This window comes from Pseudomyrmex gracilis, unplaced genomic scaffold (assembly GCF_002006095.1).
Source record: "Pseudomyrmex gracilis isolate BER0280 unplaced genomic scaffold, ASM200609v1 scaffold_32, whole genome shotgun sequence".
Classification (NCBI taxonomy): domain Eukaryota; kingdom Metazoa; phylum Arthropoda; class Insecta; order Hymenoptera; family Formicidae; genus Pseudomyrmex; species Pseudomyrmex gracilis.
Genome location: NW_018020616.1, coordinates 288,657 through 313,676, shown reverse-complemented (window position 1 = coordinate 313,676; position 25,020 = coordinate 288,657). Strand labels below are relative to the sequence as shown.

The 25,020-nt window shown below is 35.5% G+C and overlaps 2 protein-coding genes across 6 annotated transcripts in view; one reads left to right on the top strand and one right to left on the bottom strand.

Annotated features, from left to right (window-relative positions):
- The window catches only part of LOC109852662 (uncharacterized protein KIAA2013 homolog), a 29,804-nt gene that overhangs the window by 1,604 nt on the left and 3,180 nt on the right, over positions 1–25,020 (top strand). For 2 of the 4 annotated variants that reach the window (XM_020424031.1, XM_020424028.1), the window contains exons 3-8: positions 60–297; positions 378–613; positions 683–910; positions 2,339–2,613; positions 3,017–3,200; positions 4,635–4,717. In XM_020424031.1, the coding sequence (XP_020279620.1) occupies positions 60–297; positions 378–613; positions 683–910; positions 2,339–2,613; positions 3,017–3,200; positions 4,635–4,668 (1,195 nt within the window). In that variant the 3' untranslated portion in view covers positions 4,669–4,717. Of the gene's footprint in view, positions 1–59; positions 298–377; positions 614–682; positions 911–2,338; positions 2,614–3,016; positions 3,292–4,634; positions 4,718–25,020 lie in introns of those variants that run through there. The other 2 variants (XM_020424030.1, XM_020424029.1) reach the window with 2 other exon arrangements.
- The window catches only part of LOC109852659 (metabotropic glutamate receptor 8-like), a 65,716-nt gene continuing 45,336 nt past the window's right edge, over positions 4,641–25,020 (bottom strand). Inside the window, exons 7-16 of one of the 2 annotated variants that reach the window (XM_020424023.1) lie at positions 17,501–17,655; positions 16,222–16,479; positions 13,972–14,127; positions 9,852–9,978; positions 8,817–8,928; positions 7,508–7,734; positions 6,526–6,806; positions 5,976–6,280; positions 5,766–5,900; positions 4,641–4,868 (exon numbers count right to left, since the gene is read on the bottom strand). In XM_020424023.1, coding sequence (XP_020279612.1) covers positions 4,665–4,868; positions 5,766–5,900; positions 5,976–6,280; positions 6,526–6,806; positions 7,508–7,734; positions 8,817–8,928; positions 9,852–9,978; positions 13,972–14,127; positions 16,222–16,479; positions 17,501–17,655 — 1,960 coding nt within the window. In that variant the 3' untranslated portion in view covers positions 4,641–4,664. The remainder of the gene's footprint in view (positions 4,869–5,765; positions 5,901–5,975; positions 6,281–6,525; positions 6,807–7,507; positions 7,735–8,816; positions 8,929–9,851; positions 9,979–13,971; positions 14,128–16,221; positions 16,480–17,500; positions 17,656–25,020) is intronic. The other variant, XM_020424024.1, reaches the window with a different exon arrangement.

Here is a 25,020-nt window from a genome sequence, read left to right as displayed (position 1 = left end):
TTTATATCAGAATTTATATCTTATCTGTGTTAACACTTACAATTAGTTTTTAATGGCAGAATTCAGGTTGACGGACTTAATCACGATTATAATTTTGTATCTGGATTTGTATCGCTGCCCAATTCCAACAAGATAATAGTAGTATCGATAATTTACAAAGTTCCGCCTAAAACAGTGCAAGTGAAAGCGCGCAGCTCCGTAAAACTCGAGTTCTTATCGAGCATTCAGTACAGCGAAGCAATTTTGTCTGAGCAATATCACGTGGAACGTGACACTACGAAAAAGAAGGCAATCGATGTAAGCAACCGAAAGATTCTTTAACTTTATCTATTTATCGGGAAAATTCAACATATAATTAAATTTTTTCTTTAACATAGTTATTAAAAAAAGCAATTGCGCGCCAACGAAGCTTGAGGGAGGAGCACGTGAATCTCTGGCAGAGTTATTGGTACACGAGTCTGAGAATAAGTGATTCCAAGGCCGAGGGCGCCATTAACGGCCATAAGATCAACTCTACTATGTATTACGTATTATCTCAGGTACCGCGAAGTACTCAGGATGTGGAAAAAAATGTCGCCAATAATGAAGGTTGCTACCGAGGTCATCACACTTTGTAAGCATTGAAATAATTGCCTTACTCCTAAACCAATGTACTTGCGTTAATCACGATTTTTTTGGTCAGGGACGCTCCTCGTTTGTGGAAAGATACTTCGTCTATCGATGCTGTGAACGAGATAGTCGAAGCATGGTTGATAACACTGGAAAAGCAAGGATGCCATCATCTAGTGACTGGCGGGCCTACGGCTGTGCAACAGGCGATCGTTCTGAGTCTGGGTGGCTTGAGATTCAGCAATCAACATCTCGAGTTTAACATCGATCCCCAATATCTTCATCGTGATTACTTGTTCAGGTATGTATAGTCAAGATGTGAGATCCTCTAAACTACCGCATAATGCTCAACGACAGATTCCTGAGATTATTTTGAGACGAAAGTAATATCTAATAATAAATAACACAGCAAAATAACGCAGCAGAGTCAGCAGCAAAAATGAGATAGCAGCAGTGGATCGTGGTAGGCAGGTCACACAATGATAAACTCTTATTTTTATTCTAAAAGATTTATTTTCTATTTACAACATGTTTGTCATGCTTGGCTCTGACAAGAGCCGTTGGTTCATGCGAGTGGTTTCTTCTCTTGCCATTCGATAGAAGGTTTTGAGTCTTCGTTTAGCGTGTAGTCCCCACTGACCACCTGTGTTTCCGTCCTTTCTCTGCGAGCCTTCGGATCTTAGCTGCAGGCCGCTTTGAAGATGATTGCGTAGCGGCGGTTCCGGAGCGCCGGCGGTAGAAATCCCTTGATCTAACAGAGCGGCTATGAGTTGGCTTGACTTTGTCCCTCGGATATTCGCTGATCAGTTCGGAAAATTCCTGGCATAAAGCTGGTGGACTCCCCGGTGGCGTACAGTGGCTGCTCCTTAGAGAAGAGAATCCCCCAGTGACTGCTGTAAACTCGGTTTGTGTCCCCGTTCTCTTTGGTGAAGCTTTCCAGTCACTGTCGCTGCATTGCGAGGCTTGGTCTTTATATACTGGTCTCGGCGTTTGCGTTCCTCGATGTACCCGGAGAGGGGGTAGCGTCTGAGTGAAGTGATGGACCGGCGTTTGCTTCGGTGTTATGAAAGAAGGGATGTTCCACTGTGTCAGCAGTATCCTTGGTGGCTGAGCGAAACGAGGAGACGACGGATTAATTGCCTGGAATTGCCATGGTAGAATTGACTCTTGCTCGTGGCATTCTTTTCCCTTGGCTGCTTCCGCTGGCTCCGGAACCATTTTTGCTCGAGATGAACCTCTGGATGATCGAGAAGGTGGTTGCAGAAACCGGGCTTTTTGTGCACTCTGAAACAGAGTGGAGGCTTTATTCTTAAAAAGCCTTCTGGTACTACTCTGATTTACCACTCTTGAACAACGTAGCCGCTGCAATCGCTGCGATGATAAAAGTGGTTCGGCGAGCCTTTTTTATTACGTTCGGCGGAAAAGTTACTCCCGCGCGACGACTCGCGGCCGTGCACCATGTAGCGGCGGCGCGTGTAACTGCGCAGGCCGGTCTGCTTCAGTGTTCGCGGCTACTGCCGGCGTGTTGCTTCGATTTGTAGTTTTGTGTAGCTTTAGTCACCACAAGAACAATAATGAGTTTTGAATTATAAGTGTTCAAAGTTGGCAAAACTGTCTGCTGTTAAGTGGTTGATGCGGTAGTTGCGAGACACTGTGCATAATTTTTATCCTATTAACTCATGCGAATATAACTCAAAATATATAAAGGATGATTTTATATTTCTTTCAGACGCATAAATTATGGGAATTTAACGCATGTAAATATATCTGTAACAGTCGGAGAGGATAATCGCGCAATATTAGGAGTGGCTCTGGATAAAAGTGATAGTGTTTACTTTGGATGTGACGCCGGGTGTTTAGACGCACCGGTTCCTCTCAGTCAAACGTACACAACTTTCCCTGTAAAATTGACAAAACCACTAACCGCGATACTCTATATAACGTCAGATCATCAACATATGCAAGATCTTCGCAACGCTCTTCATGTACATGAAGTAGATAATGGTACAGAATACAATTCATATTTTATTCTTTTTTTTCTCAGAGTAATTTAAGAAACCTGTGTACGTATTGATATATTCGCGGCCGATTAGAGCGAAACCGCTATCTTAAAAGTCGCGTACAATTTTCAAACATCTATAACTGAGAACAGGGTTTTTCCATCTAAGTTAGTGTAAATATACAAAATATTGCTTCATCATATTACATTTATGTTTATTAAACAAATAAACATGGATCTTGAAATAACGTAAGAATTATGGTGCCGGCTGTAGGCTAAAGACTTTAAAATGACGTAGAATTACGTCATCGGCCGCGAATGTGTTGATAAAAATAATGTTGTTTTTTTAAAAAAAAATCAGTTTCTTACATAGTTTTTATAACGGAAATTTATGATTTGTGTTTTTAGCGCCAGCACATGATCACCAGGTGATGGCTTTGCACAAGCACGGACATCAGCTTGGAGGTCTGCCCTCATTATTCTGGGTCAGCATAGGTTTCCTGATAATTGTGTTCCATCTCTTCCTGTGCAAGCTTATTTGTAATGAATATTATGGTCTTCAGGATCGACAGCGGATACGATATAATAGACCGTAAGAAGACTGTACATAATTCATTTTTTTTTATTATCACAACGTGTATATATATGTATATTGTTGTGATGTGTACATACATATTTTTTCAAAAAAGCATATATTTAATATATGTATACACATTTTCATGAACTATTTAATATTAAATCTCTGAAAAAAATAACTCGTATAAAAAAAATATGTGAATGTTAAAACGTACAGTTAGTTTTAATAAATAAGTCAACTATTTGTTAAATTGTCAATTTTATTTAATTTTATTTTCCAGTTTTTCTCTAATTTTCTGATCGCGTGACTTTAGATCGCAGGTATATAAGATTTCAGTTTCTTAAACTAAAGGATTTGCGAATACGGATACATTTGCTCGGTATAAAATCGATAAAACTCGCATACTTTGCAATTAATTAAATTAAATTTTCAACTCATATCTTATTGTACTCGTTTTTAACAGCATTACATCCTTTATTGTATATCACGATATTACTATATATATATATATATATATATATATGTATATATATATATTAGAATATAAAAAACATACTTCTCCGGTACTGACAACTTTTAGTGTAACTAGTAGATTAGTATTGGCTTTTTCCCATTTATTTACACTAGCATAATAAGAAGATAACAGAATTTAATACGCTTACAGTAAACTAATTTTGTTTCTTGAGTGTAAACAACTATAGTTGCTAGAAACAAATGAGAGAGAAGAAACTGGAGAAAAAACAAAATCTAAATGTTCCTATGATTATGTCGCTTTAATACGAGACATCATGTTCCTACAAGTTGATATATGTTGACATAATGTGAAAACATTCAGCGACAGCAAGCAACAAAAAGTTTCTCGTTGTTGCTCCGGTGGAGACGTAGCGTAACATGTACTAAAGGTGTGTTCTAACATTTGCTGCCGGTAATGAAAATCTGTGCGCATGCAACGTGAACTATTATAGATTTTCATTACCGACAATGAATATCGGAACACGGCCTAAGATGTTTCGTTTTGTTTAATATTGATTAACATTAACGCTAGACATAATTTGAACAACGAACACTTTAACAACATTAATATCAAGAACGTTAATATTATTGACAGTGATAACAGTGTATAATATAGTTCGCGTAAGGCGTAGAAGTTTCGTGATTCGCCTCGCCGCTATTCCGTGCGCATTGCGCTTGAACTTCGCGCTCTTCTACAGCGTTTCTTAATTACATAATAATATTATGTTAAGTCTTATAAGTTGAATAGTTTTCTCTTGCTTTTACTTGCAATTCCATTTCATCTATTAATCGTCTGCACGCGTCTATATATAATACATTTTCGTTTACAATAGTTTCCTGTTCATATCATTAATACATTCTTTCAGTCATAAAACGCGTTCGAATATCTTTTAGTTGCTATCCATCACATTTGTTCTTTGCACGTTTTTTCCCTAGTCCAAGAAGAGAAGTGCTTGAGAGAGCAACTTAGTTAACAGAGGTCTCCTCGATGGAAGGACTCGCCACAGCTTGCGTCTCACCGTTCCCATGCTTGCGTTCGTTCGTACGTCCTCCGGCACGGGACATCGACGGGCTGCTACGTGAGATCGAGGTCACGCTCTGCATTGTCTCGCTGCGACCAGCAAAACGCATACTATACGCTCCACGAGTGTCGCTACTGTATAAACCTGTCTGCAAAGTGTTCATACACAACATCAAACACATTAGCTATTAACATGTTGAACATCAACCAAAAATTTTCCCCAATTGTTATTATAGAAAAGACATACACAAAAAAAGGAATACAAAGTCTTAATAAATATCTTATACTGATTGTTTTCCTTATAATACTTAAAATAGACTTTAGAGTCCACCGATGATAGTGGGTTCAAATAAGTTCAAGAACTTTCTTAAATGAGATGAAGAGATGCTTTGATTACTTTATTATTTTTAATCATCATCAGCCACTCTGCAATAACAATGTTAGAATTTTTTATGATAACAATAATAACAAAAGTCAATAAACCAATAGTTGGACTTTTCTTGTCTGTTGACATACGGTGGCAGACTTTCGATTTTGATCGATTGCAAAAGTATGTACATATTTTGATTTTATTTCTTCGATTGTGAATTTTTCAAAACTTTTTGTAAACCATTAATCATATAATTTTTTAACTTTCTCTATTGTTATTATTATTGTACAGTGACTAATAATGATCAAAAATAATCGAAAAAGTGATCGAAACGCATCCCTACACTTTATTTAAAAAAGTTTTTGAATTTATTTTAACTACTATATCGGTGGACTACCGGCTTTAAAGTCTATTTTTTTTCTATTCCAAATATTTGGAATCACATTTAAGAAAACTCGCGTATATTCATCTCTATCTGCTGGACAAACAACATATGTGTCCTCATTTTACATGCTAAAACACAATTTCGTGCGCTCACGGTTGCTAGACACGCGGCGACTTGATGCGAATCTAATTAATTAATTTTATAAAATAGATTGTGAAGCGCTAAAAACTTTAAGTTGTGTTTTATCGAAAAAACACTTAAAACTTATCAAGTGTGTTACCATATACGTACATTTGGTAGAACATGCGGCCGACGAACGTTCTTCTGTGGTTGAAATAGGCACAAATATACTTTTGGACCGAAAAGGCAACCGAGGACGACCGAGGCTGAGATGTTTACGCACATACTTAAACTCGTCAATTGAACCTGCAATATTACACGTTAATGAAGAAAAGCATCAAGAACGATTGCAAAGTAAATGCAAACTCCGATAATACGAACTTTATGTTCGTTGTTAGTACCGAAGTAAATAGGTACAAACGCCAGCCACACGATACAAGTGGAATACATCGTGAAGCCAATATATTTGGCTTCATTGTAGTCCGCCGGGATCTTGCGCGTTTTAAATGCGTAAAACGTGCAAAGCAGGATTAGGATGATGTTGAACAATAGAGACATCATCAAGGAAAACGTCGATACGCTGCACTTGAGCACCGCCGACATCGGATATGGATATATTTCCGTGACGTCTGGTGGTTCGAATATCAACCACGCCATGCTTCCGACAAGCTGGACGGAAATAATTCCTGTGCAAACAAACGGCAAATTTGTTTAAACACTACACTAGCTCGCAATGATTGTCTCGCGGAAACTATGTTTGTTTGTTTTTTTTTATATCTATTTAAATCTAACTCGGAACTAATTAGATCTATTTTTTCGTTTTTTTATCTCGTGAGATTTAAATTAGATCTACGTTAGATTTAATCCATATTTTCCCGATTTTTATGAAAACACCCATTTAAAACTTTTCATTTTGCTTTTCATTACTTACCAATAGTGATCAACACCTGGCTCGTAGGTGAAGTGTAAGGAACGTTCTTAATATTAGATCCACCTTTGTTGAATATTCTTGATATTCGATTTGTCTTGGTCAGGATCGCGCTGTAACACATGTTCAGACAAAGCCCGAGACCAATCCTAAGACACGTGCAGTTCAGCGTGGTCGGTTTGCTCAGGATAACAAAACTCATGCTGTAACATGAGAGAATGCCCGCCAGCAGAACGTAACATAGTTCCCGACCAGATGCTCTGATCGCCGGTGTGTTATTGAACCTGCGTCAAATATCGAGAGAAAACATAGAGAAATCGATAAATTCACACATCACTTGATTTGAAAAGACAAGATATTTATAAACCAAACGTGCAGTTGTGTAGAGCAAAAACATGAATAATTAATTTAATTAATTTAAGCTAAAGAAGCGTTAAAGAAAATTTACACTCGAAAGTTTAAAAGTTTGATTTTTTTGCATAGCTCAAAGCAGCGAGCTTTTAGCCTTCTAATTAAGTAAGTTTAATAGATCGCTAATTAAGCTTACGATGAAATTTTTGCGCTCCCAAAGCATCGACTAGTACACTCTTAATCATTTATTTTTGGTACTAATAGCCACTCAACTTTATTATAGTTTTATAAAATGTATTGCTTTTACGTCACCAATCCCACAAAAGTTCTTTTTCACTAATAAGTATGTATATAAGTATGTATATATACATAATATATATTTTATATATGTATATATATATATATAATTTATATATATATATATATATATATATATATAATATACATAAAATATATATACACGAGCGTACGTACACATGTAACATATAAAAAGTTTTACACAACTTCTCTTATGAAGTTCCCACCAAACTTGTTAAAAAGTCAATTAATGATTAAAAGCTGGCGCGCGATAAAAATGGAACGTCTTACGAAAATAAACTCGAATAAGTATATGAATATGTAATGAGTTATATACCGCAAAAAGACGCATAGCGTGAAAATCGTGAACACGATCCCGATGGATGCGCAAATCAACGGTACGAGCACCCACGGACTTATCCAAGGTAACACTTCTGGCGTTATTTTTATACATCCGATTTTGGTTTCGTCTGGCGCGAGTCCTAAATCGCAGTTCTTACATGTGTCATTCACCACGTACTCCTCGTCCCGACACGGAAGACAGGACCAACAACAAGGTCCGCCCTGACAACAAAAACATTTCAATGTTGAACATTTATTATTCAAAACTGTATGACAAATGGGATAAACACGCGAACAATCTTATTACAGTCGAGCCCCCAATCTAGCAAAGTAAACTGATGCTAATGACGACGAAAAGAGCATCAGAAGAAAGGTGTAAGAAGCAGATGATAAGGACACGGTTCGTCGATTAAGGTCACGGGTGATCGTTCTTAAATGACAAAGGCAAAACGCCGACACACAAACGGAAAGATAATTTTAATGAACTTGGAGCAAGATTGAAGAGAATTCACGTTAAAACTTGCCGGGAATTCTTTACTACGTACAAATAACGAAATTTAAATTTAAAAGTAACGAGTCGCAATTGCTTTCGCTTTCACTTTACAAGAAGAAAATGTCTTGAAAAACACAAATAAAAACACATTAAAGAGCCGATCGTACCTGAGAAGGCTGAAATTGACTCGCTTATATAAAGAATAGAACAACTGGAACGAAAATACACGAATAAAAAAAATCGTTATTTGTTAACGAGACTTTGAGAATTTAGTAGTTAATAACTATTTTTCACACACTAACTTCACGGCTTTTTATAAACAGTTTCATTACGAAGTATTATTGTATGTATTATCTGATTTCGCAATCAAAGAACGAATAGAAACACAATAGAAAAAAAAACATCTCGCGCAAATATTCTTTCTTCCAAAGGATTCCGGGACTAATTAGTCGTCACAAAAGGAAAGAGATTGTAATGCGCGTTCATTGACGTCGGTGATTAAAAGCTAATTGCAAGTCGTGGTTTTCCGACATTCGGTAATTATTCCTGAGTTAACCAAGATATTACTGAATTAAACAAAGACTTTGACTAAGGTTCAGACTTACATTTCTCCGCATAAGTCTAAAAGATATTTGAAAAAAAACGTCTCAGAGTTTAAGTATGATAGAGGGTACATATAATATCGTAGAAAATTTGTTGACTCTCCCATTCGAATTTTTTGTTTAATCTTCCGTTCTGACTTGGTCGATTATGTGACTGGTAGATTTTTAATAAACTTTCTATTAGAAATAAAAAAAGATTTTGTACTTACTATATAATTCCGAACATAGCCCATCGGACAATTTTCGCTGCATATGCTGTTGGGTATGTGTTGCTCGCCGACACCGGTTGCCCACTGAGTTTTATTTATATCAAGGATAAGCCTGAAAGAGTAAATTAATCTTTAGTCAGTAAACAAGCAAGTTGTTGATTTTATGAAGTGTCTACTAATATTACCAGATGTTATATATTTGTAAAAGTTTGTTTGTCTAAACAAACTAGCCTGCAGAGCGGAAAACATTTGTAGAAAAAAAAACTTCATCAAGCTAAAAACAAGCCATTCTAATAAAATGTTTCAAAACAGAAATATTTCATAAACAAATATATTAAAAAAATAATAATTAACAAAGTAGATGTGTTCTTTTTCAAAATATTTTTCTAGGCATCACGTTTGTTAATTTCTGTCCTCTACGTAGAAAAAACAGCATTTATCACTGAAGCTGATAGACTTGGTTCTAATTTTACATGTCTGTTTCTTGTTAAAAACGTGTGTTATTTTCGGCAACAATTGTGCGTATAAATACTTTCGGGGTAATACGAGTGCGTATAAACAGAAAAACAGACTAACCTGATTTATAATGAGTGTGTGGATGTGATTCGAACAAAAGGTGCCCTGCATAACAACGCAACCAATTTCAAAACCTGAAATAAACGATAATGCAACTTAATGATAGCTATAAGCAACACACAAGAAAAATCATACTAAAACATAATCTTCAAATTAGCAATGGCGGCGTTGAGCCAATATATAAATTTAGCTAAAACGTATATTATTCAAGTACAGGTTTTTTAAAGTAATATTTATTTTATATAAGTTTTTTGAGAAGATACGTATATATATCTTCTCTTCTATTATAATATTCTGTCATTATATAATATAGAGAGTTCAAGACTATAATATTAGAGACACAAAATGTAGGCGGATTTATATTACGTAGAAAGATTAATGTGACAGTTTGGGTAACTCTCACGACAAATGGCGATGTCTACGGAATTCTATTAAAATCGAAGAGGGGCTGCCACTTACTCTTCCTTCCATTCTCCAATAAGAATGTAATCATAGTGGCCATCCTCATTCTTTTGATATTGATATATATTGTAGAATCCGTAAGCGTCTCCATCGGCGTTGAATTTGATTTCAGTATTTTGACGACCTGGGAAATATAATTAAAATAAGATTTATATATATATATATTATATTATATATACATATATATGTGGCATGATTTTAAAACTGCGCTTATTTCTTTCTTTCTCATTACTTTACGAAAAAATGTAAAATTTATTTTATGTTTTCTATCTAAAAAATTTATTCTTAGTAAACATGTTTATTCCATCGTTTGTAAAAGAATTGCAGTAAATCTGGACATTTTGCGAGATGTATATCAAATTATTTAATATGCGGATTACGCAGCTCGTTTCCGCCTCTGTCGCGACTTCAATTTCCCCTATTTTTGTATGATGATCTCTTCATCATCGTAATCCGACACAAGCACAAACTGACAAAAGTACAGGCGAATATACGTATACAAGATAAAGTACGCTTAAGATTCCCTAATAGAGGGACGATGAGAAAAAAAAGCTTCTAAAACAAGTACGTCATTTTACAAGCTACGTTGTCAAAAAAAGAAAAGAGAATATCTTATCTACGCGGAGAAAAAATTATGAACGGCTACAAAAATAAAACATCGTGACGCAGGAACGAGGATATCGCGCGCCGCGAGAAAAAGATGATGAAAACCACGGCAATAATGTAGCAATATTTTTTTGCCATCATCTTCAATGTGGAGCATCTGATATTTATGTTTTTTCAACCAAAATTTTTTTATTAAACTTTATATTTTCTTTTTTATTTTCGTACAATGAGAGGTAGCACGTTTACAGTCAAGCCATCCCGAAGAACGCGAAAAACAAACATACTGTAAAAAATAATTAATTACACATATTTTTCACAAATATGTAATTACGTTTAATTATCTTTTATAAAACGAAGAAAAGAGAATGAGAGTATGCATAGCAATAACAAAGCGTGACATGGTTAAAAAGTTTACCAAAATTTGTAAGTTTATTCATTTCCACGTAATCAGACTGCATAGACACAAGCATACAGTAGCTCCAAAAAGTATTGACACTAATGGACTTATATTTTGTATTAATATCACACTTCACTATATAAAAATATTTTTAAAAATGTGGGTGTGTCAATACTTTTTAGATTCACTGTACCTGAGTACAAAAATAAGCGCGAAAATATCAAAGTTAGCAAAATTAACGAAGACAAATACGCGAAACAATGTACCTATAATTTTGCGCGCGCGCGCGCGCATAAGTCCGTTGGATTTGCAAACTCGTGCCTGTCGTAATGTTTCAAATAAATTCGCGGTAGTAGTTGCTGAGTTATATCAAGCTTATCGTTATAAGTTATATCGTTATTGCAGCTAAGCTAAGCGCGTATTATCGACCGTATCGAGAGAGCTTGCGTTTCACGTGGCAGCGGAATTATCGTCAATTATTCGCGCAATTCGAATCACATATATTACGTCAATCCGTATGACAAATTTGCTCTACGAAAATCCATTGAAATGCTAATTTTTCCGTAAAATTTTGACTTTTTGATTAAAAGTTTTTAATTAAATAATAAGATTAACACAATGTAAATGTATGAAAAAAATAGAGATAATTTCTCGAACCTTTTACAAAGGATATATTAATACTTATTTTTTGTTTAAAACATTTAAAATTAAATTTTTTACAGAAAATAAATCATTCTTTTTACTTATATTATTGGGTAACTTATAGACGCGATTAATCGACTATCTATTTACAGGCCAAGTTTTGGAGCCAAAAGGCTTTTTGCTTTACATCGTTTCACAGACAATAAGTGAGACACAAACAAGAAAACAATATTTGATACATACATTATGCAAACAAAAAGCGAAGACGTAAAGTTTGAATGAAACGACGAAAATGTTTTCTCAACGCGATAAAAGCAAACAAAAGGAAATGTTTCACGCGAATTTTTTTATTTTCCAAATGTTAAATAGAACGTGATTTGAAATAGATGATATCGAAATTTCAGATAATACCGAAATTCAACGTGCACAGAGTAAGCCTGATTCTTTCGGACGAGCTGTACAAACGGTATACGGTCCTCTTTCAAAAGCCAATTATCGAAAACAGGCTACAAATACGAAATTAATTGCTTTATTTATAGCCGAATGTGTGCGGTATTTGTGCACGCGCGTTGGATTTGCATAGCCCGTAGTAAAGTAAATAAGTAAATACCGTTGCGAGAGCTGAATCGTTTCAGCCAATTTCACAATAATTGATTATTTTTATCGTTGTTATTACTTTATGAGTAGATTGATATTTTAATAGCGCGAATACAAATAAATTACAACTTTGCAATAAGTCGTGGCAATAAGTGACTCCACACCGGCAACCGGTTCAATCCAATAAAATTCGATCTGGAAATATTTGTAGACATATGTTTGCAGAGCAAATAGACTTTATTTTAGAAATACACCGCTGACGGAGAAGTTTCTTGACAAAACTGATGTAGAAATTGAAAATATATATTTATATACTTAGAATCTTCGTTTCTCCAGATTTTAATAAGCATGATTTTCGATTACAAAATTAACAGCTTTACTTTAAAAATATAAGAAAAAATGGTCGATACGAGCGAAAAATTGGATGTTAAATATGTTTATTCAAATAATATGTCAAACGTTTCGATCCAACTTTCGGATCTTCTTTTCCGGTGACAATTTTAATAGACATGCTTGAATTCAATTTAATGCGAAAAATATAAAATTGTTATCTTTGCGAATGGACATTTATATTTTTTGTATATTTATTTATAATTAAATTTATAATTAAATTTAGATTGTCATCGAAGAAGATCCGAACGACAGTTTGGATCGAAACATTTGACATAATATTTCAATAAACATATTCAACACAAACATCCAGTTCTTTGCTCGTATCGGCTCTTCTTCCCTATATATTTAAATTTTCACGAGCTTTGTTTAAATAAAACTCACTCGTAATTACAAATTTTACTACTTGCGCATGTTTGTCAAGTATAATTTTCGACTGATGCTTCGTTTGCTTCGTTGAAAAAAATAAATTGAAAAATATAAGTTTAAGAAAGTGAAAAAAATGTTGCATCAAGCGTAGAATAAACTTTTGTCATTATGTGTCTTCAATGATGTTCTGCGGTTTATTTTAAACATTTCTGCGTTTACTCTGCTAATATATTGGAAAAACAAACAAACAAACAAACAACTAGTCCAGATAAAATATTTCACAAACTATGGCACTGTGATAGCACATAAATGATCTCGAGGGGATCTAAACGTGAACAAATATATAAAAATACGTTGGATTAGACAATGATCAGCAATGAGAATATTAAGAAAATCAGAAATGATATTCAAGTATTTCACATTACGGTAAATCTGATGATGCAATCAGATGACGGACAATCAGGATAATCGCGTTGCCACTTGATACTACATCGTAACGAGGATCAGTCTTAATTGTATCACTAACGCGCGAAAGTGTTACGTGCCGTTAAATCAGTGAAAGTGTTTTAATTGCAATATCGATGAGGCGTCGAGATTGCCACCCTCTGACGTCACTGATAGATCGCTTCATGTATGTATATGGGATGACGCGGTCGCGGAACTTGGTGTACGCGCGCGATTCTCGCGAGTCAATTGATCGAGTTATTCGAGAGTCTCATTTTAACAGCCCTGCATCCGATGCGTGAATAACGCTCGGCTAAATATCCAATTAATCGGTAAAAAAAATAACATGAACACGCGCGAGTTATTTCTGCCATATTCAGTAATTTTTAAAAATTCAGTAGCGTTATATTGGACGCACAGGTGTAATATAAATTGGATTATAATATTCAAAATCAAGATTATAATATTCAAGATTATAATATTCAAAATCAATCAATTCAAGAGATACGAGCTCACGCGGACTTGTTTCTTTGTCTTTTTGCGACAGCTCATTAGAGGCAATGAAAAGGACATTAGTTAGACGCTGCTTCTCGGAAATTTGTCAAAAATATAATTAAAATAATTAAAAAATGATTATGGAAAATGATTATTTACAGAAGTTGCGTAACTCACCTATGAAGCTGAGATTTCGGATATGTTGAAGAAGAAACGAGCCGTTCGGTGCCGGTAAAAGAGTCTCACACAGATGATGAGATGTATTCATTGCGTTCACGCACACTTCATCGATTACGTTGTGAATTGCGTGTGCCATCGTATAAACAGCGTCCTCTGTTTAACAAACAAGTTGTAAATCCCCGTTTTTTGGTATGTAATAAATAAATAGACATATATTAAATCCAAATTTTATATAATAACTTTTCGTGGACTGACATAGATCTCTCAGACTCACTCAGAAATTGCGCATTAGCGTCTCTAGTAAAACTAACTACTCGAGATTTTTTCAATTTATTTAGTATTTTTTTATCGACGCAGAATCGTTCAACCTTTTGATTCAAAAAACAAATTTGAAAAATATCGAGTTTTCACGGAGATGTTTAATTTTAAAGTCGCGTGAGTCTTACAGGCCAATTAGGAAGACATTTCCGAGAGTCGATCCGCGAAAGATTAATTTTCCGTCGTCACATTGGATCAAAATGACCCGAAATTTGACTTTGAAGTAAAATCTTTGAGACCACTGGGCCGGTCTAAATTGCCTGACGAGATAAATTGTTTTCAAAATTCTTTTCTAAGAGCATAAAAAATAAATAATAAACATACAAAGGATCAAGATAAAATAATTCGAGTATTTGATCGGGAAAAAGTAATTTCTTTTGTTCGATTCCGTTTAAAGTTCTTATACGTGATATTTCGTTACAGAGACGAATTATTACCATTCTTCATTTATTCAAGAATTCGGTATTTTCAATCATCTTTATTGGTCTCCAGAAATAAAACAGATAGAAACGCAAATTGTTGCTCATGAGAAAAACGTGTCGTGACAGTTAATAGGACGATTTGTTATGTGCCACACGATGGCACTCGTGGAAAGTTTTCGATCACTTTGCACTCGACAAGACCGCCAGTCGTTTATTTTGCGAGAGAAAATGAAAACAAAAGAAGGTATAAACGGGAACAAAGAATGAAACATAAGCGACATCCCGGCGATTGATTCTGTGCAAATTTTCACACGCCATTGCTACTGTTTGCTAACGCGAAATCTATGGTTCGAGGAAAATTGTTTCGCTCGGTACGCCGCTGTGTTTTCCTCTTTTCCATTCTCGTAGCGGTGAATTTGCTCCGCAAAAGTTCGTTGCAAAAGTTTGCTTAGTCACAAATACACGATGACCTACAGAATTACAGAAACCGATCAGCAGCTACTTTAATCAACTCTTTCATTAAATATTAGACAATATTTGTGATTAGAGACGGAATGATACATCAGATCGCACTCGTGTGCGATAAATAAACAAATAACGAGAAGAAAAAACAAAGTAATTCTAATAGATTAAGATAAGACATAGCTTTGGGAAAAACAAATCGTGTGGTAAATAATCGATCGAGGCGCGCATCATTTTGTTATCTCATTTCGCAGGTCTCGTCATATATTGTCGGAATTACGGTCGAACGAAAGCGACCAAGTTTTTTCGTTTCTGTTTTTGGCTTAGAAAAATGGTTGAAGAGTGACGAAAAGTTGGAGGGTTGCCGAGAACGCTCAGGCTCTCTCTACTCTCACTCGTGTCTCGCCGATATTATCTTTCCGCTCGTCTTACCTCTCGCATTTCTTTCCCCCGTCGATCTCTTTTCCTCCTCACACGTCAAAGATATAAACGATCTCGAAATGTTATTTTTCGCGCGATTCACGCGGGTTATTCTCTCTGTCCGTGTTATTAATTGGATTAGAGGATCAAACAATTTATCTATATATGTGTTGTAAGTGTACTAGTTTGTTGCGATATCGCAATTAATGAGAATTTAATTCAACGAAACACAGTGATGATGAAATAAATGAGAAGTCAATAACGATAAAAAGTTGGAAAATCAAAACTGTTCACAGACAGGTTCATAAGGTCGAATGTCGGAACAGGTCATTTCTCGTAAAATAGGGTAGTTTTAAGCGATAATTTAATTGAACGCTTTACGACATCGATTTCCATATTAATTTCCGATACTAATTATAGATACGCGGAACGATAGGCGAGGGAAAATGTTGTTAAGATAATTATCACATTAATTTGGTTTGACACACAAGGAAGACGCGTAAATTGGTGTAAACCAACTAAAAATTAGTCATAAGTAGAATGCTTTTATTGTTCTGTTTTGCAATGGAAAATAATTAAGCAAAAAAGTATATCATTAATGATAGATGAGAAATTTATACGTTACCAACAAAAGGAACGAGACCTTCTTGCTCGTAATCTACTAACTCTTCTACGCCTGTGCAGCGTGTTACATTGGGTAATGTAACATGCTGCGCCGTGTCAAATGTGCATCGGTGATGCTGCGCCCAAAATTCTCGAAACCAGATGTTTCTGCAGTTCACGATCTTTCCTGCCATTGACGGATGCGGAACATTATATTGAATTTGTCCGCCACACTCATTGCCCATTTTCGGACGCAGATTTACAAAATACTCGTTGAAATCTGAAATAAGAAATTGAATCGCATTTGTTGCAGTCAAGTCGTTTGATGGTGCTCGATGATCTTCAATGCATCGCATTTTTTCATTGCAGAAACTAACTTTCGCGATAAAATTGAAATAAAAGCGTTTTATTCAATAAATATCTTGAAGATTTATTAATAATTTTTAACACAATTCTCTACTCTCTCTCTCTCTTTCTCTCTTTTATTTCTTTATAAAAACAATCTTTAGTTTTAACAAATTATTTAACGATACTATTATTTAATTATGCAATCATACAAATACTTTCGCGAAGTTTTGTTAAATATTTGCGCGACTAAAATCGAATTGAAGTCTAGATCGTCTCTCATTATGTCGCAATGATACCATAAAGTTAGCACAGTCGCGAAATACATTTAACAATTGTTTTCCCGACTTAATTTTCTCAAACTTATTTCGTTTTATTGTGCTAAAAACTTGCTACGTAAATTACAGAATCCAAAGTGACAAATGAAAACAGGCGTGAAACTTGTCGCATCTGTGTCTCAGCATTCTCGCTTTTCCGAGTCTGACAGTTTATAGAATTAATGAACTTTCTAACGACGATCTTCATCTTTTTTGATACTCTATGGAACGGCGAGTTCTATAATTCGGTTGAACTATAACGAGAGTTTGACACTCCGGTGTTAATTACTTGGCACGTTGGAGGTACCACATCGTCGCGCTCGTTTCTTCGGTGCTAAAAGTTACTGGATGATGCGACGTAATAATTTCTGCGGATACAGAAAATATTGCTCACTTGTCGCGAGATTAATGAACGTCAAGCTGGAGGAGTTGAAACGATATCGCCGTGTCGGTATAAAGAAGTTGTATAGCAAGCAACTTTTTGGCGACAGGAAAACTTTGACGATTTTGAGTGAACCGTGAGTGTCCGTTTTTTACATCAAAAAACTTTTCTTTTAAATTTGTGCATTAACGTATCAAGTTATTTAATAACTTTCGACAAGTGTTTCCTTTACAAGCGTAGCAAATAATTTCCGTTACCTTCAAGAACATTTCTGTAGGGAAGGATAGTGATTGCACCTTCAGCCGTATACTCTTGATCTCGCACAGGATGCACTTTTGCGCCCCACGAGTCACTGCCTACCCAAAGAAAATATCCCGTGCGATTTGCTCGGATTGTTGCTTGCAACAATTTCCTGCAACAAGATAAATTCCTGACAATAAGAACATAAGATGAGCAAGTGAACAAAAATAATCATCGTAAGATATAAATAAACATTTCTTTTTTTGCAAATAAAACATTGCCCACACACACATTTAGAAAATTTATCATTTTTTTACAACATTTTGAACAATAACTTTTGTTGATATTCAATATTTTTTTTTAATACAATCTAAATGGTTTTTAAAGTATAATTCAACAGATTCTAGACTCAAAGTTACGAAATAGTTAGCACTACTTGAGATATCATTTAAAAATGTAGCGACATTACATAATGGATCGACGGAAAATAGAAGTACTAACGTGGATCCAATAATCTAAGTTTAAATAATTGATTTTTTTACAAAAACAATGTGTTATATTACAAACTTAGTATTATTTGTATTTAGTAAAAGCAAACTGTTAGAAGACACACGAAAATTATACAAAGTCTTAATCTTAATAAATATTTCATACTAATTTCTTATTCTTAATTATCTTACAAAAAAGTTTATTTCCAAAATTCGCAAACATATTTGTTTTTTTCCTGCCGGAGGAAGCAACATTTCACAAGTTAAACAATCATTATATAAATTCACTTAAAAACAAGATATTATAATTTTTTTATTATAACTTTTCATTTTTTAGTTTTCTGGCATGCGTATGAAAAAAAAAATACATCAGAACAATTGGATACCAATACATCGATAAAATCGACCTAGCGTTCGATTTAATCGCGTCGATCCTGAGTAGAATTTGAGAAAGATAATCGAAAGAGGACTATCACTACAGGAAACACGAGCAGGTAGCGCGAGCCGCAGATCGATATCAACTTATCGGCGCATGGAAATCGAATCGTTCGGGTAATAGCTTTTCTCCGGTGTCGGGAAATCTCGGCTGGAAGTTAATTATTTGCTCGGATCCCGCCGAGAATTGTAAGCAACTTACGTGACATCGTGTTCGAGTGCGAGACTTATCGATGAACAAGCAGCTAGATTTTGCGGTTGATCGCTTTACGTACCTACTTGAGAAAAAATTAACGTCTCACTCGTGTTTATACATTCCTAATTGCACGTGTCAGCAACGTGCAATTTTATTTTTTATCCTTACTATCGCGATTTTATTTATTCATTAATTTTGTTCTAACACGGTATTTACCTCACTGCATTAATCTCTATCTCGTGCGGTGCATTTAGCTACGTAGGTTTTTTGCAACATAAACCTCTATAGCCGTCTAAATTGTATTTATCTTACGTGAAGATCACATACAATGTTATCTCGTGGTAGGAACGAAATTTTGCTCTGAATTTATGAGACGAACCCTACTCTGCATAATTAACCTGTATATATAGCACTGCTGAAAGCTAGATTTGGTTGATTTACTACTATAAGGGTAGTTAGGTAACCAATGAGAAAGAGAGAGAGAGAGAGAGAGAGAGAGAGAGAGAGAGAGAGAGAGAGAGAGAGAAAGAGAGAAAGCGCAATGTGTTGCATGGCTTAATTACAGTTTCTCTAAAATTACTCGAGAAGAGAAGCTCTTTACTTAAGAAGCATCTTAAACTATATAAAATGTAATACATATGGTAACGAAACATTAATCTTTTATTATTGTCTGCTTGATGTGTAAAGTATCGAATAAATTGTAACGTTTAAACGATATCTAAAATTTTCTAGATTAAAAAAATATTATGACGTTTAACACTTCAGTAGCTAGTCGGGTCATCGATCTTTCTCACGATATACCGATGTCATGAATTCCGATCGCTACCGTTTAGCCATGGGAACGAAAATACATTTCTCAGTGGTGTGAAGTTGACACAGTATTTTAAAAAAATTACAGTTCTAACACAAATTCTATTTATTTGCACGCGCAATATAATTTTACATTCTTTCCTAAATGCCATCAATAGTTTTAACGATTTACCCGTGGAATTTCCAGATAGCAAGAGCTGTCCAACTATCGCGCGTGCAAATAGAAGTTAAAGGTTTCGCAACTTTTAGTTTTTGAAAATGTGTCAACTTCACGCCAACATTCAATCCTCCCTTTATCTCATTCGCCGAAGGATAAAGGCAAGAAAAGATATGTGCGCACGAGAGACCGAACGGTTTCGGAAAAGTTTGACCGGTTCGGGCGGATTGCAGGAAGGGCGTAAGTCGCTCCGCTACTATCGACAACAAACCGGGAACAACTCTAAAGAATAATTCGCAAAACTACATCCGAAATTTTTCCGAAGAACGCATTGCTCGTACATTACGTTCGATAGGATTTGGACGCGAACGTGCACTGGATATTATTTCGTGCGCAAGCACGCTTTCTTCGAGAGTGGATCGAACGGCTTACGATTCTGCACAGTAAACAGTCGCGTTCTTTTGAGAAATTGACTACGAGAACTATGAGGCAAACAGAAAATCAGCAAATAAAATAAGTTTTATAAAGATAGATAGGTAGAGAGAAAGAGAAAAAAAAGAGAACAAATCTTACAAGAATTGTAAGTTAATGAAAAAAACCTGTTGATTGAAGAATCAACAACATCGACAAGTTTAAAAATTATCTCATATAAAAAATTACAAAATTCAAATAGTGGTTTTTTACTAGAAAATTAACCCTTCAAGACTAGACCTCAAAAATGATCTACGAGTTGTTCAGACTGGATCTGCGAGACCCACGCGACTTTAAGATCAAATATCTCCGCGAAAAATCAAGATTTTTTCAATTTCCTTTTTTTTTTTTGAATCAAAAGTTTGAACGATTCTACGTCAACAAAAAACAAATTGAAAAAATCTCTAGTAGTTTCAAAGAAACGTTTGAAAGGTTTCTGCGCGCCATGACATAATAAATCGCTACAAATGTACATATATTTTAATAAAATTATGAAAAAAACATCATTTATTTAATATATTAGAAGAAAAAAATTTAATATATTAACCTAACCTAACCCCGTGTGATAACTAGCGGTCTCCCCTATTTAGAGTCTTATCTATTTATTTAAAAAGTTTTATCTATTTATTTTTGTCAAAAATTTTAAGTGATGCATTTATGCATTCTTATACTCTAATTATACTCATCTTAATGACGCACATATGCATCATCCGACGTCAAAGTTTTGATGAGTTAAAAATTTTCATGAGTAAAAAATTTAATTAATTAGTTAATTAAATTAATTTGTTTGTATTAAATTAATTTTCAAAAGTTTGAGTGCTATAAAAGTATGTAAGTTAATGTTTCATAATTATTTAAAATATTTCTATAGTAGTGATATAGATTTTAATAATATCTAGTTTTTATTGAATTTAATTGATAGTAAATGTTACTTGTGTATGCTCGACATAGCACGTACCCGCGCGTAAGTTCTAACATAATATCTAATCAAACAGAGAAAAATAGAATAAAATTGTGTCTAACAATAGAACTTGCTTCTGGTTTGTGTGTATTTTTTTGGAGTGTTACCTTTGACCCCAATTAAAAGGCGTTCTTTTATTGTAGCAAGTGGCCGTAACACAAAAAAGACCTTTAAAGAGTAAACGACGTTCTCTATTAACGTGTACCTATGGGTCAAGAATAGAGCGCGGCGCGGGAAAACATTTCCCGACGAGGATTTTACGACGTTCGATGTCTCTTCCTAGTATCTGGCGATCTGCCAAAAATTCCACTTACGGAAGCTGCCGATGCGATGGCGTGACTCCAAGGTATCCGTGCGCTAGGTGGGTTGTGTTGAGTAATGTATTGTTCCTACTTGAATGCGCAATAAAGTCCCACCGCTTTAAATAGATAGACAAGCGCCTTCTTCCGCCCCGGGAAAAGAGAAAAAATCTCTCGCTCGATACATCAATTGAGCGGAGAAACGGAAACAAGGAGAGAGAGAGAGAGAGAGACCAACGTTCGTTCTTTCATGTGTCGAAGAGGGGAAGTTCCTTTCTCTGTTCGCATCCGGCGGGTGTGAACGGGGTTCTGATCGATTAGGACAAATTTCTCGCTCGAGTAATACCTACAGCACGCGGCGCACATATGCGACATGTCTCCGCGCGCGTGTCGCCGAGTAAAACGTTCGTGGGATATGCGAATAAACGTCACGTGTATGCCAGTCAACTCTATTCTCCAAGAATGAACTCCTCAAACTAACTTTTGTCTCTTACTACTTGCCTTTATAATAAAGATGAATTATACGAACACGGAATATTAATAGAGTCTTTTGTGAATTCATTCAAGTTGTTTGAAACCTGAACGATACAAATGGTTTTTCTCAACAGTTTAGTAAGAATCGCGAGTAAAAATCGTTTCCGTGCGGCACGACGTAAATTATACGCAGCAGGAAAAAGAACAATGAACATACTAGAAACGAAGAAAAATGAAAAGCAAAGCGGGGCAAGAAACGCGACAAAACCCGGCGGCGGTGTTGTAGAAATTTTCACGGAGTTTCAAGACTCGCTACCGCAAATATCATTAATTATTCGCGTGCCGCCGCGCTTCTCGTCCGATCGTTACCAACTAATCACGACTTGACAACATTCGCGGGCTCGGAAAGTTTTGCGGAAACCCCCGTTGTTTAGTGTTAATCTCAAGTTTCGCGCAAGGATAGTCGGAGGCGCGCAAAGCGTATTAGATTGAAATATGTCGTCCCCGCAAGTCGTGACACGCGGAATACGTGTAAGGCGCGATTACTCGTGACACACACACACACACACGTACAATGTTATCAGAGGCGAAACGCAAAATGGCGAGCAACCGACGGCGCGAAAGACCATACATCACGATTTCGGGCTTACATCACGAAACACGGGAAGAGCAAGTCAGGAGAACATTTTGCGAATCGCTACTCAGGCGGTTAATCTGATTCGTCGGAAATCGTTCCGCGCGATTCTTCGCGCTTTCTTCGCGCATTTACGTCACTCACTCGCGAGAAGTAGAAAGAACTCGCGGAAAACGATTTCTAATGCATTTCACGACTTTTTAAGTCGTTTCAGACGCGAGACGTACCTACATAGCTCGCGTTCATCAGACATATCTCAGATAAAACTGCCTCGTACTTTTCCTTTTCACATTGGCGAAATATATGTGAACTGTTCTTTTGTCTTTAATTTAAAAAAAGGTTTTAAAATTTATGCATATACAACAAATGTACCAATTTAGATACATTATCACTTTCTCTTTTCTTTATTCTGTGTTCTCTTCTGTAAAAATATTGATGACAGTCTGATCAGTTGTCGCGGGGAGAGAGAGGAGAGGGTAATGATGTGTCTGCGTAATTTTTGACATAGAATTTATCGTTTAGCAAGTTTGGTTTTTGCGAACAGCTATGCACAGCTGATCGGGACTGAGTTTTTTACTTTTATTTTAATCAAGTCACTGAAGAAGATATAATCCTAAATCCTACGGATCGAAACATTTGTCGTCAAACTTCGAACAAATCCTTGAAACACGGACACCCGGTTTTACGACTCGTATCGGCTCTCTTTTTATTTAAAAAAAAAATATTGATGTTCTATTTTTTAACAATGATAGAAGCTCGTATATTGTACGGATGACAAGGTAAAAAAATACGAGACAGTTTTGTTAAAATATATGTGTGATGATTTTTTTTTTGAGACTGACAAACAGACAGACAGACAGACGGACAGACGAAAGAGAGAGAAAATAACATGATAAACATATGTCGTTCAATATTTACGCGTTTTGATACAGATACATCATAAAATATTAACAGTAGCTATTTCGCATAAATACTTATTTTATCATATATTTTGTACAAATGCAAATAACTAATATTTAAACGATATAATGACAAACAATACTACTTGCTTCTTGTAAAAACAGTCGGAAACGTTTTCTGTTGTTATTTATATTTCAAAAATTTATTATTAAAATTTATTGCAAATTCGCGCTTGATTGAATCTCGGTCTTTCTATCTTGAGGAATCAAGTGCATTTCTGTTCTGTTACTTAGGAAACACACAACATTCAGATAATCCTCTCTATACTGTTACTAGACTTGTATACTATACGATCCACTAGAATTTCAAGCACTGCCTGTTAACGTGCTGAGATATTGCTTTTATATGCGCGAGAATATGTATAGAACCTACGTGCTACGTAGTACAGATTATTCATAAAGTTTTCACTTTTCCGCTGACGGCCACTGGAAAACGCAATTTTCTCATGAAGGTATCTAAAATTTATCGAGAATAAAAGTTTCAAACAGAATAATTAGCATTTTTGAGATTATCACGAATACATGTCACGGATACAAACTAAAAGTTTTTCAAAAAGTTGTGTTGCGCGAGCAAAAATCAACAATCACAATTTGAGAAAAAATGAATTTCGATCTTCCTCTCATTATCACAGTTGACAAATCTAACAACAAATACTGAAAAAACTTTGAAACAAGTGACTTATAATAACGTTTTACAAGTTGAAGAAATTTTTTCTTGATAATACGTTTTCGAAGAATCCTTAACCCTTTCGCTACGATCCTCGCCGCTGGGACGCTCCCACTGAACAAGACGCCGCGCCTAAAGTGTACACGTTGCGCGCTAACAATCTTCAAGTATCCTCGAGGCTGTCTTACACCTAAACAACGCCGCTTTTACAACGCCTGTTAGATGTAAACAAAGTATAGACAGAACTATAATTTTCCTAACTGGAAGTAAGATCGTAACTACAAATTCATTGTAAACATACGGAATTTTGTGGCGAGCGAATACAATCGCTCGTTGTAGCAAAAGGGTTAAAGAAAAAAATTTGATCTTTTTCTATGTAATCAGAAATCAACAATTTATGTACACGCATGCTCAGTTTAAGACGTAGCATTTAGTCTGTAACAAGTGTATAAAAAGTTTTACTCTTCTTTCTGATTTTTATTTCGTTTGATTTTCTCTCGACGTAAATTAACTCTCTTTGCTAAACTTTCTGTGTTCAAACTCTAAGGATTTGATCGTAAAATGTTTCGCAGATTGCTGCCGAATCAGCGGAATTCGTATAATTGTTTCGCTGTTAACAACGCTCGTAATAGAAATGCGTTTTGTAGCTGTTCCTGTCGTAGGTGCGCGACATTTAATTTGACGAACGCTTCTTTGTATCAAACCATAGCGCGCGATGAACATCTCAGAAACCGCGCTAGATTTATTCCTTTTTACAATGAGAAAAGCGTAACGCGCACGCGGACGGCGCCAGACTCTTCGAGGTTTCTCTACCAGATATTAAAAACCATCAGAAAATTTCGCGAGACAATCGTCGCGTGAAAAACGCAACGCAAAGTTTCGCGAGAATTAATAACGAAGCTGCGAGTTTGAAAAAGAAGAAAACTCACTGCGTGAGCTATGGTGTCTTTAGGTGTATAAAAGAGTGAGTATATGAAAGTTATACA